The 19,768-nt window shown below is 43.4% G+C and overlaps 1 protein-coding gene across 2 annotated transcripts in view; it reads right to left on the bottom strand.

Annotated features, from left to right (window-relative positions):
- Nucleotides 1-4,227: 4,227 nt before the first annotated feature.
- The window catches only part of LOC113916746 (inhibitor of carbonic anhydrase), a 40,292-nt gene continuing 24,751 nt past the window's right edge, over nt 4,228-19,768 (bottom strand). For both annotated transcript variants that reach the window (XM_027583616.2, XM_027583615.2), the window contains exons 10-17: nt 18,312-18,402; nt 17,076-17,117; nt 14,107-14,262; nt 10,487-10,628; nt 7,709-7,773; nt 6,997-7,181; nt 5,514-5,700; nt 4,228-4,446 (exon numbers count right to left, since the gene is read on the bottom strand). In XM_027583616.2, coding sequence (XP_027439417.2) covers nt 4,412-4,446; nt 5,514-5,700; nt 6,997-7,181; nt 7,709-7,773; nt 10,487-10,628; nt 14,107-14,262; nt 17,076-17,117; nt 18,312-18,402 — 903 coding nt within the window. In that variant the 3' untranslated portion in view covers nt 4,228-4,411. The remainder of the gene's footprint in view (nt 4,447-5,513; nt 5,701-6,996; nt 7,182-7,708; nt 7,774-10,486; nt 10,629-14,106; nt 14,263-17,075; nt 17,118-18,311; nt 18,403-19,768) is intronic.

Below are 19,768 nucleotides of genomic sequence, written 5' to 3'. Positions count from 1 at the left end.
AACAATATTGGTTCTTCCAATCCAGGAGCATGGACTATCTTCCCATTTGTTTGTGTCATCTTCAAGTTCTTTTATAGTTTTCAGAGTACAGGTCTTTCAGCTCCTTAGTTAAGTTTATTCCTAGTTATTTTATTATTTGGGGGTACAAATGTAAATATTATTGTTTTCTTAATTTCTCTTTCTGCTGCTTCATTTTTGGTGTCGAGAAATGCAGCAGATTTCTGTATATTAACTTTGTACCCTGGTATAGCATTATATGACACTAGTGTTAAGCTAAAGATAAGTCTTGTAAACTTTGGAGAAGACATTAAAAAATAAAAAATAGCTAAAAATCCAATAGAGAAGATAAAATGTAATACTAAAAAACACTCAAGCCAATAGAAGGCAGAAAAGAGGAAGCAAGAGACAAAGAACAGAGGAAACAGATAGAAAACAAATATTAATAATTACATTATATATAAATGAACTAAACACATCCTTTAAAAGGGTAGAGATCGTCACACCAAATGAAAAAAGAGAGACCCAACCATGTGCTCTAAGAAACCATCCTTAATATAAACTGATTAAAGTAAAAGAATGGAAAACAATATTACCAAGCACACACCATTCATAAGAAAGATGGAGTAATCATATTAATATCCAATGACATAGACTTAAGAAGTATTACTAGGGACAATAGGGACATTTTATAATGATGAAGCAGTCAATTCATTAAGAAAGCCTAACATCCTGGGGTGCTTGGGTGGCTCAGTCAGTTAAACATCTGCCTTTGTCTCAGGTCATGATCCCAGGGTCCTGGGATCAAGCCCCCCATCAGGCTCCCTGCTCAGCAGGAAGCCTGCTTCTCCCTCTCCCACTCCCCCTGCTTGTGTTCCCTCTCTTGCTGTGTCTCTCTCTGTCAAATAAATAAATAAAAATCTTAAAAAAAAAAGAAGACTCTTCTAAATAACTGATCTAAACTTGTGCCATAAGCATCTAAGAAAAGAAGGAAATTAAATGAAAAGTAAGTATCAGAAAGGAAATAAGGGCAAGAACAAAAAATGAGAGCACCTGGGTGACTCAGTTAAGTGACTGCCTTCGGCTCAGGTCATGATCCCAGCGTCCTGGGATCAAGTCCCACATCAGGCTCCCTGCTCAGCGGGGAGTCTGCTTCTCCCTCTGCCTGCCCCTACACCCTGCTCATGCTCTCTCTCTCTCTGGCGTGCTCTCTCTCTCTCTCAAATAAATGAAGTCTTTAAAAAATAGAACAGAAAATGAGATAAAAAAATAGGGAAATAGTGAAAATTTAAAAAACAAAAATTTGTTCTTTGAAAAGTTCAATAAAATTGATAAAGCTATAACTAGACTGATCAAGAAAAATGAAGAGAGAAAACATAAATTACCAGTATGGAAAATGGAAGAATAGATATCATTATACAACCTAAAAATATTAAAAGATAGTAAGGAAATATTTTGGACAAGTTTATAGCAAAAATAGACAATTGAAATGAAATAGACAAATTCCTTGAAAAACACAAATTTTACAGCTCTAGATTTTCACTGGGCCTTCTTTAAGCCTTACACTTTTTTCTTTGTTATGTTCATGTTTTCATTTAAATCCTTGGGAATGTTTATAATAACTGTTTTAAAGTTCATTGTCTGTATCTGATAAAGGGTTAGTATCCAAGACCTTCTCAAACTCAACACCCCCAAAAATTAATAATCCAGTTAAGAAATGGACAGAAGACATGAATACACATTTTTCCAAAGAAGACATCCAGATGGCTAACAGACACATGAAAAGATGCTCAACATCACTCATCATCAGGAAATACAAATCAAAACCATGGTAAGACACACCTGTCAGAATGGCTAAAATAACAACACAAGAAACAACAGGTATTGGCGAGGTTGTGGAGAAAGGGGAACCTTCTTGCACTGTTGGTGGGAAGACAAACTGGTACAGCCACTGTGGAAAACAGTATGGAGGTTCCTCAAAAAGTTAAAAATAGAATTACCTTTGAATCCAGCAATTGCACTACTAGGTATTCATCCAAAAGATACAAAAATACAGATTCGAAGGGGTACATGCACCCCAATGTGTATAGTATTATCAACAATAACAAAAATATTGAAAGAGGCAGAATGTCCATCAACTGATGAATGGATAAAGAAGATGTGGTACATATATACAGTGGAATATTACTTGGCCATCAAAAAGAATGAAATCTTGCCATTTGCAACAATGTGGATGGACCTAGAGTGTATTACCTAAGTGAAATAAGTCAGTTGGAGAAAAATACCATAAGATTTCAGTCATATGTGGAATTTAAGAAACAAAACAGATGAACATATGGGAAGGGGGGGGAGAGAGAGAGGGAAACAATCCATAAGAGACTCTTAACCATAGAGAACAAACTGAGGGTTGATGGAGGGAGGTGGGTGGGGGATGGGTTAGATGGGTGATGAGTATTAAGGAGGGCACTTGTGATGAGCACTGGGTATTATATGTAAGTGGTGAATCACTGAATCCTACTCCTGAAACCAATATTGCACTGTATGTTAACCACCTAGAATTTAAATAAAACTTGAAGAAAAAAATTTTAAAGACCAAGTCCATTGTCTAAATACTATCATCTCTTTGGTTTTTAGGTGTGTGAGACTTTTTTTTTTAAGTTTTTATTTATTTATTTGAGAGAGAGTTGGGGGAAGGGGCAAAGGGAATCTCAAGTGGAATCTTAAGCAGTCTCTGTGCTGACCGTGAAGCCCAACACAGGGCTCCATCTTAAAACTCTGAGATCATGACCTGAGCCGGAATCATGAGTCTGACACTTAACCGACTGAGCCACCCAGGTGCCCCTCTAGGTGTGTTTTTATTGGTTGATTTTTCTTCTGACTCTGAGTCACATTTTATGCTTCTTTGCGTATCTGCTAATTTTTGCATTTGATGCTAGATATTACATAAGCTACATTTCCGAATATTTAGATTTTGTTGTCTTCCTTTATGTGTATTGAGGCTTATTTTAGAAGGCAGTTAAGTTACTTACAGATCAGCTGGATCCTACCAAAGCTAGTTGCACTCTCAGGGCAGTTATAGAGCAGCCCTTAGTCTACAGGTACTTTATTTATCCTCCCATCCAAGGCCTGACCTTCAGTAAAATCCTTAGGTATTCAATTAGGTCTCTTCACTCTGGTTATAGTAGGAACACAAATGATTCCTAGCTCTGTGTGGGCGCTGGGAATTGTTCAGCTTACAGGTCTCTCACAGTTATTCTTTGTCTAGTCTGATGGATTTCAATTTCATTCTACACTCATGCAGATTAGTATTTCACCAAACATTCAAGGAGGACTCTTCTACAGATATCTTCTTTATACAAACTCCAGTCATCTTGCTTCTCTAAGTTCTTATCTCTGTTTCCTCAACTCAGTGTGACAGGCTTTCTTGGGTTCCCTCTCCCTGGGTCATCATCTGGAAACTTCCTCCAGGCAAAAAGTAGGGTCATCATTCTGCTTACCTCTTTTCTTTCCCTTCTCTCAGGGACAGGAGTCCTGTGCTGCTGTTGTCCAATGTTTGAAAACAGTTGTTTCATATACTTTGTCCAGTTTTTTAGTTTATGGAAAGAGGGCAAGTCCTGTACTGGTTACTCTTTCACAGACAGAAACAGAAGTTCACACTCATAAAACTAACATTTAACAATATATAACTTAGGGTCCTATTCAATATTTATTAAGGCATTACCATAAACTGCAATTATGATAATACTAGATATGGCAAAATCTCTGACTTTTGACTAAGAAACTGACTTAATTGAGTATAAATCAGACTTTCAGGAAGTTGACTGTAAAAGGGTAGTAGGATTAGATTTTTGCAGTAATTTTAATGTCTTCCAATTAATCTGAGTCAGGATTTTTATTCCACTTGACATTATGAATTTTAAATGCTCAAATATATTTTAAAATATACAAACTCATTCCTTGTCTTTTGTTTTTATTATGTAAGTCCTTGATACTGCACACACTGATGCTTTTTTTTTTGCACACTTGTAATCACCATTCAGACGCCCTTCACATAGTTTGTTGCTTAAATTCTATGTAAGTGACTCAACTCTTCAGTAAAATAAAGAATAGGGTGGGAAGATGAGCTAGTCTTGTGCAGTTCTTTAAGAAAGTACAATCTAATAGATATTAAATTTAGAAGCATAAATCTAGTATAAAGACATAGTTTTCTCCCCTCAAAAAATCTGAGGACATATAACAAAGTTTTCTGAGAAGACACAATAATTTTTATTCATTTTAATTTTTGTATCAGTTACAGCACATAATTATATAAAACAACTGAGGTTAACAGAGGCCCACATGCAGACAAGTGAGGATGTGTCCCCACCATATTTGCAGGCACTGAGTATCTGTGGTTGCCCACTTGGATCAGTTTTTAATGTACATGGAATGTACAGGCATCTTGAAGTTCTGTGAAGCAAAACATAAGAGAAAGACTTTTAGGTACTTCCTGTATTTACTAAACACAATTCTGTTCCTGTTCTCTAAGAATAAATGCTAGGTAATAATAATTTTTTTTAGAGATTTTATTTATTTATTTGACAGAGAGAGACACAGCAAGAGCAGGAACACAGCAAGGGGAGTGGGAGAGGGAGAAGCAGGCTTCCCACCGAGCAGGGACCCCAATGCGGGGCTCGATCCCAGGACCATGGGATCATGACCTGAGTCGAAGGCAGATGCTTAATTACTGAGCCACCCAGGCGCCCCAATAATAATTTTTTTAAATTCTCTCTCTCTTTGTGTGTCTGTATCTCCTAATTGATGTCAGTGCTTTCTTTAAATACCTACATTTTCCTTTCCTCCTGCTCTCATCATCTCCAACACACAATATAATTCAACAAAAATTCAGGCACACTCTCAGCAATTTGATTATCCCAGCTCTAATTTTATTTCTCCAACTTAATCCTTTTTGAGGCAACTATACCATTCTAAAACGCACACGCGCGCGCGCACACACACACACACACACACACACATATACTATGCCGTTCTAATACATAAGTATATATAAAACTAGAAAGGGCACATACAGTGCTAACTTCATTTTGTGTCTGTTAATATTATTTATACATTTTACTTAAAATCTTTGAAAATTAATCCTCTATGAGTGATATATATAGGTCATTTCCCAACCCTGTCTCTACACTGAAGTGCTCACACGTGTACCTTTTCATTTTGTTAGGAAAAAAAAAAATGGAAATGCACAAGTAAACAAGTTTAGTTTCCAAATGATCTCAGTTGCGCTCTCTTTCTCCTTCAAATGATTTGGTCATTTTTCAGGTAGTCTCTTATACTGCCGTCTAATTGAGTTACCTCACTGGTAGGTCTGCATCCTCCTGCAGGGCCAGAAGTAAGCCTTCTCCATCTTTGTGCATCTTTATCAGTACTGGCCCATGGCTTGGCACACAATGGTCCTTAATACAAATATGTTTACCTTGACTCCATGGTATTGTTCCTCGGTGTTTTATTCTACTCACCAGAGTGTAAGCATTGTCCCATGTTAGCAATGGCCGTAAGATACTCTGGTCCTAAGTATTTTCGGTAAGTTGTTTTATCCTGAAGGTTAGCCAAACATGCTGTGTCATCACTGAACAGCAGGTCCTTAGTTGAGGATTGAAACATCTGGAACATCCTGTATTCAAACCCATCTCTTCCAAAGAGCTCCTGAGTCAGACACACAGACAGACAGACAGAGAGTGAGCAGCAGCACCAGAGAGCACGAGGTTGTGTGTTCCGCCTTAGAAGATCTAAGTCTGCTGCACTGCTCAGCTCCAGCCCCTGGGAGACCTGGGACACAGCCAACAGTTTCAGAAGCACCATTAATGGCAAAAAAAACATGGCATCTGGGTTCAAATTGTGGCCCTAGCTTTTCCTTGTCATGTGATTTTAGGAAACTTCTTTACTGTGTCAGTGAGCATCAGTTTACTCATTTGTAAATGAAGATGATGTATGTAAAGTAACTGCTAAATAAAAAAAGCTTCAAGTTTTGTGGCCACTGTATCACAATTCTGACAGTCACTGCTGGATATTTTCAATTTCCTGGGTCATACTACCTGTCTTCTGCTGCCCAAAGCCCTGGCTGCCTTGCCTCTTCTATTCTCTAGATCTGCCCCAGGCACCTGACCATTTCCATCTCTTCCTTCCCTTCCTCTCTTTTTCCTTGTTCAGCCCCCTACAGCCAAGGGGGCAGCTTGCCTTTTGGGAGACATGCCTTCAGGAGTCCCTGACCAAGAGCCTCTGGTTTTTCCAGTTCTCCCTGGGTTGTAGTCCTCTGAGACATGTGGGCAGCATATGCTAAGACATGGATTACTCATATGGGGCTCTTCCAGGAATGGGGCATATGAGTGTGAAAGGCAGCTGAGGCTTTGGGTTTTCCTTAAGATCATTTGATTTAGGCATCCTGCTACTTCATAGCCCTTGTTGGCTGCCTGTAGAGGTCATGAGTTGTCTGAATGTTGGCTCTTGAACTTTCATGAAGCCTAAAACAGTGCTCAGCCTGCCCAGGTTCAGTAATGCATTGGGACCCACCCTAAGTCAGGTAGAGTAGTCTCTATTCTGCTTTTCCCACATATAATTCCTCACCCTAGTGTGAAGGACACTGAGCCAAATCCCTTATTTCTGTGACAGAAGAAGAAAGAAGAAAGAGATAACTGTCATGGAGGAACTAAAGAAGTCCAGGACGTACCAGGAGTCTGCCCAGAGAGGTAAGTGAGTCTTAGGGAGACCCTTCAGATACTCATGTGTCCGAAGCTTTTTCAGTCCATTTTGATATCCTAGACACCCCCAGAGCACAAGCTAGCTTTCACCAGCTAGCTTTCTGCTTTCCTCAGAGGCAGGGCTGTGAGAATCTGCCCGGGGAGAAAGGGTGTGAGACTGGGCTGGGTGTACCTGTCAGTTCTGGAGGTGACCTGAGTACTCGGCTGGGGGAACTGTGTAGAAGGACCTCCTGTGTGCCCATACCTGTTGATTGAAGAGCATTCTGCGAACAAAAGCTGCCTTATCTTTCCTTGAGACCACAGCATGATTTGGGACTATGGCCAGGTGGCACCTCCAAGCTTCAGTCACAGGCTTCCTGGTACCATCAAGGCACAGCAGCTCAAAGTCATCCAGCTTCAGATCTTTAGCCCATGCTTCAGGGTTCTTTCCTGGGGAGAAGGAAGGTTGGTCAGCCACAGCTGACAGCTTTGGTAAAGGTGCCCTCCCCGGGGGGATGTGACCAACCACCAATGTCTGGGAGAATCACAGAGACACACAAAAATGAAATAATTAAACTTTAAAAATAGAAGAAAGAGAAAAATGCATAGTTATAAATTCATAGCCTTTCTGGTTAGTGCCTTTTCAGTCCTGTTAAAGGCAAAAGTTTCTTAAACAGGCCTGAAAAAGCACTAGCCAGAAAGAAGATTGATAAGTTGAACTACATTAAACATTAAAATATCTGTTCATCGAAAGACATCATTAAGAAAGTGAAAAGGTAAGCCTTTCAGAGAGAAACAAGGTATTGTCAATACATATAGTTGACAAAAACTTGTATCCAGAATATATAAGGAATGCCTATAAATGAAGAGAGCCAGCCATGCTTTAATAAACTTCCCTGGTTGCCCGATTGGGGAGTGACTTCCTGGGAGAGACTCAAACTTTTTCCAAGGGAGGAAATGACAGCACAGGCACATACCGTCAGTGTTCTGGAAGACTGTGATCTCCTTCACAAAGGCCACGTCTCCCTTTTCAACCAGACACCTGCACAGCAAGTGTCAGATCAGTGAGAAGCTCCAATGGGAGTGGGAGGGAGAGACACCCAGAGGGACCCACTGAGAGGCTCACAGCCCCTCCACCTGAGGCCAGTGGGCTTACCACACCCACACACACAACTATAACACTCGGGCTGTCCCAGAGACTTAGAGCGGAAATGTAATAGAAGAAGAAACCTGCTTTTTTTGTTTCCATTGTAGATAACCACTGTTTGGTTCCTTATTTTAAATACGGATCATTTTCTCCAGAGGAGATGTTTGTGTTCTCCTATTAATAGGAATATTCAAGGATGACTCTCTGGTCAGATCAAAACTCACACCAGAGATTAAAATCAACATGGAAGACATGATTTTGAAGGAGTCTTTTCACATCCATACGTCTAGTCAGCCTTAATGATCAGTAGTGAATGTGCATCACTAGATATGTGTTCACACTTAATCCCCAGAAAACTGTTTCTCTGTGTTTAAGGTCCATTCTTTATGAGAAATGTCAAACACATTAACAATCAGTACTATGACATCCAAACAGTTGGCAATTGACATTAGTGATTGGTTATCAGGAGCATCTCTCCAGTTTTCTCTCTCTCCTAACTTCAGGTCCCTCTATACTTAGCTAGGATCAATTATTCCTACTCAATTTTCCTAAGCTCCCTTTGCCCCATTTCTTTCCTCTTCCTGCCCTTCATATAATCCCAGTCCTGAATAAGCATGATGGTCTGCCTCAGGTGTCTGTACCTCAGCAGGAAGGCAGGGCAGAGAACCTCCTGATCATTCACTTCTGGGCTTTCCTGCTTTCCTCACTCTACTCTAGATCTGTGTTTCTCTATGTGTGGGCTGGGATCAGCAGCATCAGCACCAGCTGTGAACCTGTCAGAAATGCACATTCTTGGGGCCCTACCCCAGATCTACTAGATCAGAAACTTCTGGGGGTGGGGCACAGCAATCTGTGTTTTAACAAGCCCCCTAGGAGAATCTGTGCTCTGGTGGTGAGAACAACTGTTTGAGATAGCCACCTCCCCATTCCACAGAGCAGTGACTAAAATGTTTTTCAAATTCCTGCATGCATCTGTCTCTCCACATACCCTCTCCCCAACACTCACTCTACCATGTGCTCCTGCTTCCCAGAGAAAACACAGCTATCATGACATGAGCTTTCTTCCAGCCTCCCTCTGCCAAAGCTGTCAGCCCAAAGTCTCCAGCGCTCTTTTCCTGCCCTCCAGGCACAAAGAAGTGAAGGTCTCCCTCTCCACAACAGTGTCCTCCCCAGGTGCCCTGCATCCCATCCCCACCCATACTCTCAGGCACCTTCTGATAGTTAGCCTCTCTCCCTTATGCAATTAGAGTCTTTCTCCATTCACTGGGCTCTTTTTATCAGCATTCATACTTCTTTCCTTTTCTGAAAAGCAATAATCCCTGTCTTGATCCCACACTGCCCTTAGCAATAGGCCTCCCTCCCCAACTCATCCAAACACCTAAAAGGAATCACTGCACTTGTGATCAGCACCCCTTCACCCCACCCTCACTGACCCCTGCCAATCAGCTTATGGGACTGACTCACTATTGAATCTGCTCCCACCAGATCCAAGGGCCAGTCCGCCACACTCATTTATTTGATCTCTCAAGTTCATCTTTCCCCAGTTTGAAATGCTATCTTTGTTATACACCAAATATAATGTGTCCATGTATAAGTCTTTGAAGTCTATTCTCTTCCACTGATTTGTCATTCTTCGACACAAACCAGTCTGTACTGATCATAGTCTTAGAGTAATGTATGGTATTAAATGGGATTTTTATATCTAGGAAAACAAAATTCCCCTTGTATAATTTTATTTAAAAATTCTTGACTCTCGGGGCGCCTGGGTGGCTCAGTCAGTTAAGTGTCTGCCTTCGGCTCAGGTCATGATCCCAGGGTCCTGGGATCAAGCCCCGCATCGGGCTCCCTGCTCAGCGGGGAGCCTGCTTCTCCCTCTCCCTGCCCTCCGCTCGTGCTCTCTCTCACTATCTCTCTCTCTCTCTCTCTCTCTCAAATAAATAAATAAATAAATAATTAAAAAAAAAATTCTTGACTCTCGTTTGGTCTACCCAAGTCACTACCACAGCACCCTCCTGGTTCCTTTGCCGCACTCAGCAGTCAGGAAGTGATTGGCCCTTATTTATATGTTTATTGTCCTACTCTCCCCATGAGATAAGATGCAGGTGACAGGGGAGCTACATGTGTCTTGTTGCTGCTATAACCCCTCTACCTAGACCAGTGTCTGCCACATAGTAGGTGCTCAATAAAGGTTTCTTGAAGGGCTGGAGCAGCCCAGGAATATCTATTTTTTTAAAATGTACTCATCAGCCAGATGTAAGAAGCACATGTCCAGTATCCGTCCTCTGGTTTTAAACTGGGGCTCTGAAAGATTCCGTGACTTGTCCACAATCACACAGAAGAAAAGAACAAAAGTAGACCCAGGGTTGTGATCCTGCACCCCTCATTCTTGCTTCTCCTCAGGTGCCCTAAGTCAGCTGGGTCTGCAGAAAAGTGCTCCAGAAAGGAGCTGGGCTTGAGTCCTTGGGGCCAGTGGGAATTTGCCGTGGTTTTCTAATTCTGGCTCCTCCTAACTGTAGCAGCCAGATCCTGGGGTGATGGAAAAGATGAAGGGACAAGAGGTTTGCTGGGTTGGTGCCCAAGAGAAAGGTGGTGCACAGACACTACTCACCTGAATGCCCCGCTGAAGCCATAGTATCTCTCGTGGTGGTTGGGGGCACAGGTGTGGGCTGGGCTGCTGCCACCACTGCACAGAGCGCAGAGACTGGAATCTGGGTCAGACCCAGGGGCACAGCTTTGACTGAAGAATTCGTCTGTGCAGGAAAACACAGGAGGTCAGCTCTTCTTGCCTTTGTTAGCCAGAAAGCCTCCGATTTTGTCCCTAGAATTGCTTGAATGGTGTAGAGACACATTTGGGTGTTTGGTACCATATTATTACAAATAAGAACCTTATGGAATAAAAAAAAAAGTTGCAACTAGAGCAAAGTAAAGGGTGACTGGCTGAAGTTGGGATAAGGGTCTGTGGAACAGAGATGGCACAGAGTGGGAGGTGTGGAAGGATAGACACAGATGCAATTCTACGAGAGAGAACAAAACTAAAAGCCCCACCCGGTCAAACCTCTCCCACATATTCCCTGACCTCTGCTGCCCTTGCCCTTCCTTATAAGGTATTCCATCTTGACTCCAAATCCAGGAAGGGGCCTGAGAGCCTCAGCTGCCAAGCCCTGTGCTGGGCCCCAGGGCACTGCGGTAAGGACATCACATAGGCCCCGTGCTCCTGGAACCCAAGTCCATGAGCAACAGTTGTAACTCAAGTAGCCACACTAGTGAACTTGTACCCCCCATCCCCTACCCGGCTTGCAATGGGAAAGAAGAATATGGTTCTACATGGTTGCACATAAAGGAATCTGGTACAGACCTGGGAATCAGGGAGAGGCCTAGAGTCGAGAGATGAAGAATGAATAGCAATTACTTAAGCGAAGGGTGAAAGGACAAGGGTTTTCCAGACAGGGAGCAGCATCTGAAAAGGCCCAGGGCAGGGGTGGGGAGTGAGGCAAATAGCACGGAAAGGTCAGTAAGAGGCCATGGGGCTGGACCACCCAGTACCAGAGTGAGTGGAGAGGAGGCAAGGTCCAGACCCGCTTTTACACCTTTGTGTAAATTTTGTTCTTTATCCTTAGAGAAATCAGGAGCTTCTGAAGGGCTACAAGCAATGCTGGACCAGGGGTAGTGGGCCAGATATAGCCAGATCTGCATTTTGCAAAGATTGGTCTGCCAGTGGGATGAATGGAATCCAGGGCAGATGTGGGGTGCAGGCAGCAGGTTACTGTAGTAGTCCAGGGGAGATGAGGACAGTTGGGACTAGAGGAGCACAAGGGGAGGGAGACAGTAGAGGGGGACATCACTGGTGATGGACGGGTACGTGGAGAATGATAGCTTGGTTTCCAGCTGGGGCAAGTGGATGGACGTAGGGTCCTCCACTGAGCTAGGCAGGTCTGGAGCAGACTCGGCAGAGATGATACATTTTGTTTTGAGCTTAATGTGCTTTTGAAATATCCAATTAGATAACGTCAGATAGGCAGTTCGATATACACCGATGTGGAGGTCAAAGAGAGATCTGTGCTAGGGATAAAGATGTAATAGTTATCAACATATAGATATAACAATAATAGTGATAGCAGCCAACATTTATCTAGTGCTGGCTATGTGCCTAGTTTTTTTTTTAATTTTTTATTGTTATGTTAATCACCATACATTACATCATTAGTTTTTTTTTACATCATTAGTTTTTGATGTAGTGTTCCATGATTCATTGTTTGCGTATAACACCCTGTGCTCCACGCAGAATGTGCCCTCTTTAATACCCATCACCAGGCTAACCCATCCCCCACCCCCCTCCCCTCTGGAACCCTCAGTTTGTTTCTCAGAGTCCACAGTCTCTCATGGTTCGTCTCCCCCTCCGATCTATCCCCCTTCATTTTTCCCTTCCTATTATCTTCTTTTTTTTTAAACATACAATGTGTTATTTGTTTCAGAAGTACAGGTCTGTGATTCATCAGTCTTACACAATTCACAGCGCTCACCATAGCTCATACCCTCCCCAATGTCTATCACCCAGCCACCCCATCCCTCCCAGCCCCCACCACTCCAGCAACCCTCAGTTTGTTTCCTGAGATTAAGAATTCTCATATCAGTGAGGTCATATGGTACATGTCTTTCTCTGATTGACTTATTTCACTCAGCATAACTCCCTCCAGTTCCATCCATGTCGTTGCAAATGGCAAGTGCCTAGTTTTGTATGTATAGTATTATTTGCTTAGATGGTAAACGAGGCTGTAGGCATGGATGTGAGTGCCTGCAGATTGAGTTTAGAGTGGGGGAAGAAAGTTGCTTTAAGCAGTTGAAACATTTATTAACCAGATTGGGAAAGGGGGCTTTGTAGGGGTGGGAGAAAAACCAAGCCAGGGTTTTCACAAAAGCCAGAAGATAGTGTTTTAAGGTGATCTGAAGAAAGAGAAGTAAGAGAGGAATGGACTGGAGCATGACCTTCCAACTGAGCAACATGGAGGTCACCGGTAGCCTTGACCAGAGTCCTTCCTATGGAATGACGCAGAGAAGCCAGAGGACAGGGAGTGGAGGAGTGAGTGGGAGATGAGTGGCTCAGACCATGCTGTTAAGAAGTCTGGCAGCAAGGAGGAGGAGAAGCAAGTCAGAAGCTAGAGGAGACTGCTGGGAGAGGGAGGACTTTTAAAGATGGAAAACACTGGGGATGCTTAATGTTGAAAGAAATTGTTGGCTATACTAGAGAGAGAAGTAGTAACCAAGGGTATGAGGCTCTAGGGAGAGGAACAGAGGAGGGGCCCACACCCAAAGTACAGGTGGAGGGAGGCTGAGTGGATACAGCCACGAGGAGGCCCACAGCTTTGGCAGTGGGTTGGTGAGGGGGAACCTTTCTGACCATTTCAGTTGTCTGTTGCAGCTGAGATGAGTCATGTGCTGAGAAAGGGTGGTAGATGGGTGCTGGTGGGAAGTGAGGACATTAGGATAATTATTGGGAAGTATAGGGGTGTGGAGCAGCAACACAGTGATGGTGTGACTGCCAGAGGCCCACTGAGGCCAGCTTCTGGACCACTTCCAGTGGAATGAACTGCTCTACCCCGTGACTTCTCCAGCCAGGTTTAGCTGCTAAGGATATGAAGCTTCCTTAGCTGCTAAGCGAGTGAAGAGAGCAGGTAATGGGGTTCATGCAGAGGTGGGATTTGTCAGATGGCTGGGAAAAGCAGGGCACCAGGAGCCTTTTAGGTATTGGCAAGAGTACTGCTAAAATGATAAATCTGAGACTCTAAGGGAGATAAGGATGCAAGTGAAAAACCACCCAAGGACTTACTGGTGTATGGTTTTCAATTTTTACAAAGCCCAGCCAATCTGGTTTATATGGGAAAACAACACACACACACACACACATACACACACACACACACACACATCCCACTCTTACTCTGCAACCCCAGGCTTGTTCCCTGAGCCAGTTGTAACACATAAAGAATAGGGTATTTCCCTGATATCTACCCATTGGGCCAAGCCACTCCCCTCAGAAGTAAGGAGGTGAGGAGAAAGGGGAGCACCTGCTCAAGGACAGGTGAAGCTCACCTGTAATGTCTGCCCAGCCCTTGACCCCACTACCAATTTATGCCATCCCTTGACATTCCTTGTCATTGAACTGGATTCCTGTCCTACACAGTTACAGGCCCAAGGAAGGGGCTGCTGCACCGCATCACAGAATGCACTTACCAAATTTACAGGACCTGGTTTTGTTGTATATCAAACCCATGGGGATGATCCAGCCTGCAGAAGTACCAACTGCGGGGTGGCAGGACCTCCTGCCTTCCAGAGAGCCCCAAGTGATGTAGGGATCTGATTTCTTAACCACTGCCACGACGTAATGACCTTGCAACAGAGATAACAAAATGCAATTTCAGTAGCTCCAGGACCCTCTGAAAATGTACTCTAGAGCTGCTACAGTTAGCCCCTGCCTGCCACTCTCCCAGGGGAAGGGGAATACCTTGAACCCCTCTCCTTACTCTAGCAGAAGACCCTACCAATAACTATCATTATTAGGTATGGGGCCAAACAGTCTGACACTACCGCTCTCCAGATAGTTCTACATACAGACATCCAGAAATACTTACACACATACTTCATACTTTTTCAGTGGATTCCTACTATACATTCTTTACTGCGAGATGCTTTATTCTCCCTCAGTGATATATTATTGTGGGCACCTTTTTGATTCAGCAGGAGTAGATATATAGCTATCTCATTCTGTTTATTGGTTGAACCTAAGTTATGTTCCACTGTATGGAAGTACCATATTTTGTAATCCCCCCACTGGTGGGCATTTATGGTGTGACCCACTTTGTCATATTACAAATTACCTGTATAAATCTTGTACATATAAGTGTGTGCCTGTTGAAATACTTCTGTTGAAATCCAACAGAAAGAGCTTTAATAACTTCTTTTTTAAAGTCTCTGATTTTCTAGATCTATGATAACATCATTTGCCAATAGTGACAATTTAATCTTTTTTCTCCATTATTAAAAATATTTTTCTAATCTTCTAAATCACCCTGCATTCACTTCCAAAGTAGTACCAAGTGTCTTTGGTGAGAGTGGGCCTTCTTCTCGTGTTCTTGATTCTAATGGGAACATCACTGATATTTGATATATTCCTATCCCAATACTCTGTAACTGAATTGTTCTTATTGACTGAGGCCTAAACAGTAAAGCAGAATTTATAAGAAGACTAGAATCCTAAATCTTCAGAACTAGAGGGAATGTGGTCCTCCACCACTACTCCCAACCCCCCCTCCCCTTACACTCCCTTTCTTGCCATCATGGTTCGGGTTTCTGTGTATTCAAGCCTGGAAAAATTGGAAGTCAACATGGCAGGTAGAAGACTTGCCTTGCCAGTTTATTCCTCAGTAAAATGGCAACACTGATACCCATCCGGGGGGGGGGCTTTCGGGGGGATCAGATGTGCTAATATGGGCACATTGTACATTAAGATAGGACGGGGAGGTTACATTGCTGGGTTTCCAGCCATGCAGCTAGTGGCACAAGCAGTACCAGAGCCCCTCCCTCAGTGAAGCAGATTCTCCTGAGGCCAGGCCAAGCCCTTGCTTACCAGACTGTGCTCTATTACACTGTTCTGGCAGCCAAATACTGTTATAGTACCTTTCTGGAGGTGTAACTAATTCTGCACAAATGGCATTAATTATTGCCATCGGGCGTGTGTGTGTGTGTGTGTTGTGTGTGTTTCTTTGTCTTTGGAGTTGATCCCTCTCTGTCTCTACTCAAATCTAACCTTCTCCATCACAGCCAGCCACCCTGAACTGTCTTCTAAGCATCTTTGTTGACCTGCATTTGCATATACTGCAGTTCCTGTAAATTTCAACCATTCTTGAAGTGGAGTTCTTTCTGACTTCACATATTCTATACTCAGGAGACTGCATGGCTGACAAAATGCCAGCCGTTTGGGTTGGGGATGAAGACACAACTCACTGAAGGCTGTTAGCCATAAAAGCAGAGGGGGAGGGGGACAGTATATCCTAGGGCTTGGGTCCTGTTGCACATGGAGGGGAGCTGCTACAGGGAGAAGCTTTGTACTCTAGAGGCCTTGGTGGGGCATGGGCCTACAGGGCCTCTGCGACCCCGTGCTCAGCAGGGACCAGAGCTGCTGCTGGTGCTGTGGTGGTCCAAAGCCACCCACCCACTTCCCGCAGTTTACCTGTCCCATAAGAAACTCCAAACCCAAGTGAGCACCTGTTTTCATCTCAGGATCCTCCCCCACAGTTGTTTTCAAACCCCAATGTGCATCAGAATCAGCTGGAGGGCTTGTTAAAACACAGAGCAGTGGCCCCATCCTTGGAGTTTCTGACTCAGTGGATTTGGGTGGAGCCCAAGAATTTGCATTTCTCACAAGTTCTCAGGTGATGCTGATGCAGCCGGTCCAGGCGCTACACTAGATTGAGGAACACTGCTCTGTTTTCCAAGATTAGGTACTTCAGGAACAGACACAGACCCTCCCCGCCTATGTAGATACAGATGGGAGAACTTGTCACCTGGTCTATTCTAAAGACAAGATCGACTCCTCTGCTATTAAAATCAGCTGGCTGAAAGCTAAAAGGTCCAGTTCATTTTCCCCCTCCTCTTCGTTAGAGCATCTATGACTCTCCTCCTATAGTGAAGCCTCCACTTGGCCCAGAAGTGTCAGAAGTAGGCTCCTGCCTCCTGGTGCAGAGAAGGGCAGGCAGCATATGACAAGGAGTAAGGTGGTGCGTCAGGAAGGGCAAGGGGTTTCCAGGCACACCGCCTCTTCTCAAGCCCAGGTGCAGCCACTCCCTGGCTGTGTGGCCCTGGGCCTCACTTTCCCCATCTACACAACAGGGGATAATGATGCCCACATCCTAGAGGATGGCTGAGGAGAGTAAACGGGAATAGTGCAAGCAGGAGCCCTTTGTTGCCTGTAAAGAACCCCACAAACACTAATTATCACCACAGCTTCATGACAGATTTGCTCCTTACAATAAGCTGTAGTGGTGATAGCTCGTCCTCCTTCTTGTTTTTTTTTTTGTGGGTTTTTTTGTTTTGTTTTTTTCTTTACAACTCTAGTAACTTTGCTTCATTTTGAAGACTCTCCTCACCCTCTCCCCAACGATGGCCTTTACCTTTGAGCCCCAGGGTTACTGATTCTGACTCACCTACCACGGGTGTATTTACACACGTAGACCCATCCGTAGGCACTAAACAGAAAAACAATCAGGATACATGGCATTAAACTCTCGCATTACTCAATCCAAAGTCATGAGCTTCTCAATCTCAAGAGTGAGGAATAAAATAAGAAACACCAGCTAAGCAGTGTGTCACTGGTTATCAACAAGCCAAGATTCTGCAGGCCCATCTAACACCTCCCTCCCTGAACATTGCCATTTGAATATTAGGTTCCACCCCAGAATCTCCCCAGCACTCAGGGAGTTACGGAGAAAGAAAATGAGATGCCCTTTGAAGAGGGGCAGAGACCACTAAAGATCTTGACAAAGATCTTTTGCATTGGCTATGTGATTCAAGTCATCCTGATAATCTTTCTTCCCTTCAGAGCTCTGGACTGTGGTAGGCAATCATTATATTCTTGCCATGTTGGAGGGGGAAAAAACCAGTCCATGGAGTCAGAAAAACCTGGATACAGTCTTCATTCTACCTTGGACACATCATTTAACTTCTCTAAGCTTTAGTTTTTATATCAGTAAAACAGAGCTACCATTATTTACTTCACAGAGTTGTTTTGTTTTGAAGGATAATGTATGGTTTCTTGCTCACTGCCTAGCAGATGAGGTGCTTAATAAATTATATTGGTGAAATCCCCTTTTCCCCAGCTTTATTTTTTTATGTGAAAGGATCCCCACTGAAGAACATGACCTTGTAGCCTCACCACTCAACCTTCCAGTGCAGCTGGGGTGAGTTAATTTTGGACTAGTAAATTTAGCAAAAGTATTGAGTGAGGCACATGTGGCTCAGCCCCTCCTCTCTTTATTGAAGAGAGTGGGGAGAGGATAGTTTAGATCTTTTCGATGAAGCTCTATGACAATATGCGTTCTCCTGGGCCCTCAGCTGTAGGGTAAGCCAACAGACCTGTTCTCCTGAACTAGTGGGTAACTCTAACTCCAGGGCAATTTGTCAAGCCCTGAAGCCAGCTCTGTACCATGCCCTCCAATATCACCCTTTCAGTAATAAATATCTCTTTTCATCTCTTTCTGCCTAGCTCCTGTGTCCATATCTTCATTGGCTCTGACTCCGGGGAAGGAGGATACTATCTGCTAGCCTCTCACACTCTACCCGTAGTTAATTATTATCTCAACAATGAACTGGATCATTTCTCCTTCTTTCTATGTCCACGGCCCAGAGAAAATAAAACACTGACAGGCACCCCTTCCACTTACTGTAGTTCTCTGCCAGGACAGGCACCAGACCGCAATGGCCCGCTGTATAGATGAAGCCTCCATCCAAAGTCATGGCATCAGCCTCTCCTTTCTGAAGTTAAGAAATAAATCAGTAGCACAACAGTGAGGCCATTTCCTGTCTCACTGACCCTCAGAGGTATCTCTCATTGGCTTTATGTCACATGTCCTTTTGATTCATCAAATCATGGATCACCCAAAACTTCTGCCATTTCACCACAGGGTTTAGAAAACTGGACATGTTGACCCAGGAATAAGCGCCCAACCCAGATCCTGCTCCCTGGCATCTCTGACCTCTTATTAGACCCATCTTGAGTACTGGACATGCCCTCACCACGTTTTCTTTGTGACCACTGTCACTCAACAGTCTACATGGCCAGACTCAGGGGTTGTATTTACTATGTTTCTTTTTTTTTAAGATTTTATTTATTTATTTGAGAGAAAGAGAGAGAGTACAAACGGGGAGGAGCGGGGTGGGGGGCATGTGGGAGGGGGAAAAATCTCAAGCACATTCTCAAGCTGAGCGCGGAGCTCAACACGGGGCTCGATTTCACCACCCCGAGATCAGAACCTGAGCTGAAACCAAGAGCTGGACATTCAACCAACTGAGCCACCCAGGTGCCCCTGTATTTACTATGTTTCTATGGAACTTTTTTCTTCTGTATGGTGGAGTTCAATTCTGTTCCCATAATCCCATTAGCACTATACTCAGAGCCTTGGCACAACAAAGACTTGCAATAAACAATTTCTCTAATTAAATAATTCATTAATAATTAACTTATTTTAATCAATGAAATTTTCCAACCACAGAGCAAAAAATATATACTTACAGTGATAGATAAGGTCATTGAGATAAAAACACACAGATACATACTCGCTCTTGGCTTTTGACCTATTAACTGTCCTTCTAGAAATCTATCTTAAAACAGTTGCAACTATACAAACAAAAACCTACCAAGCCTTTACTATGTGCCAGGCCCTTTCTAAACATCTTACAGTGATTACCTCATGTATTCCTCACAAAATCCAATAAGGTAGGTACTATAATTCTTCCCCTTTTATACACTAGTGAAGTAAAGCAGAGGGAAGTTAAATAATTTCTCCAATAGATGGTCACTAAAACTAAAACTTAAACAGTTTAATTCCTTAGCTTCTGCTCATAACCAGTATACCACATAGCCTCCTGAATCTGACTATTCTGAAGAACACATACCTAAAAACTATTCTATACACATTTTTTTCATCCATAAAATGGGCTCATAGGCTCATTGTGAGGATTAAATGAACTAATGCAGGACGCCTGGGTGGCTCAATCGGTTAAGGGTCTGCCTTTGGCTCAGGTCATGATCCCAAGGGCCTGGGATCAAGTCCCATATCGGACTCCTTGCTCAGCGGGGAGTCTGCTTCTCCCTCTCCCTCTGCCTGCCGCTCCCCCTGCT

Source organism: Zalophus californianus, chromosome 1 (assembly GCF_009762305.2).
Source record: "Zalophus californianus isolate mZalCal1 chromosome 1, mZalCal1.pri.v2, whole genome shotgun sequence".
Lineage (NCBI taxonomy): Eukaryota > Metazoa > Chordata > Mammalia > Carnivora > Otariidae > Zalophus > Zalophus californianus.
This window is presented reverse-complemented; position numbering and strand designations above follow the sequence as displayed.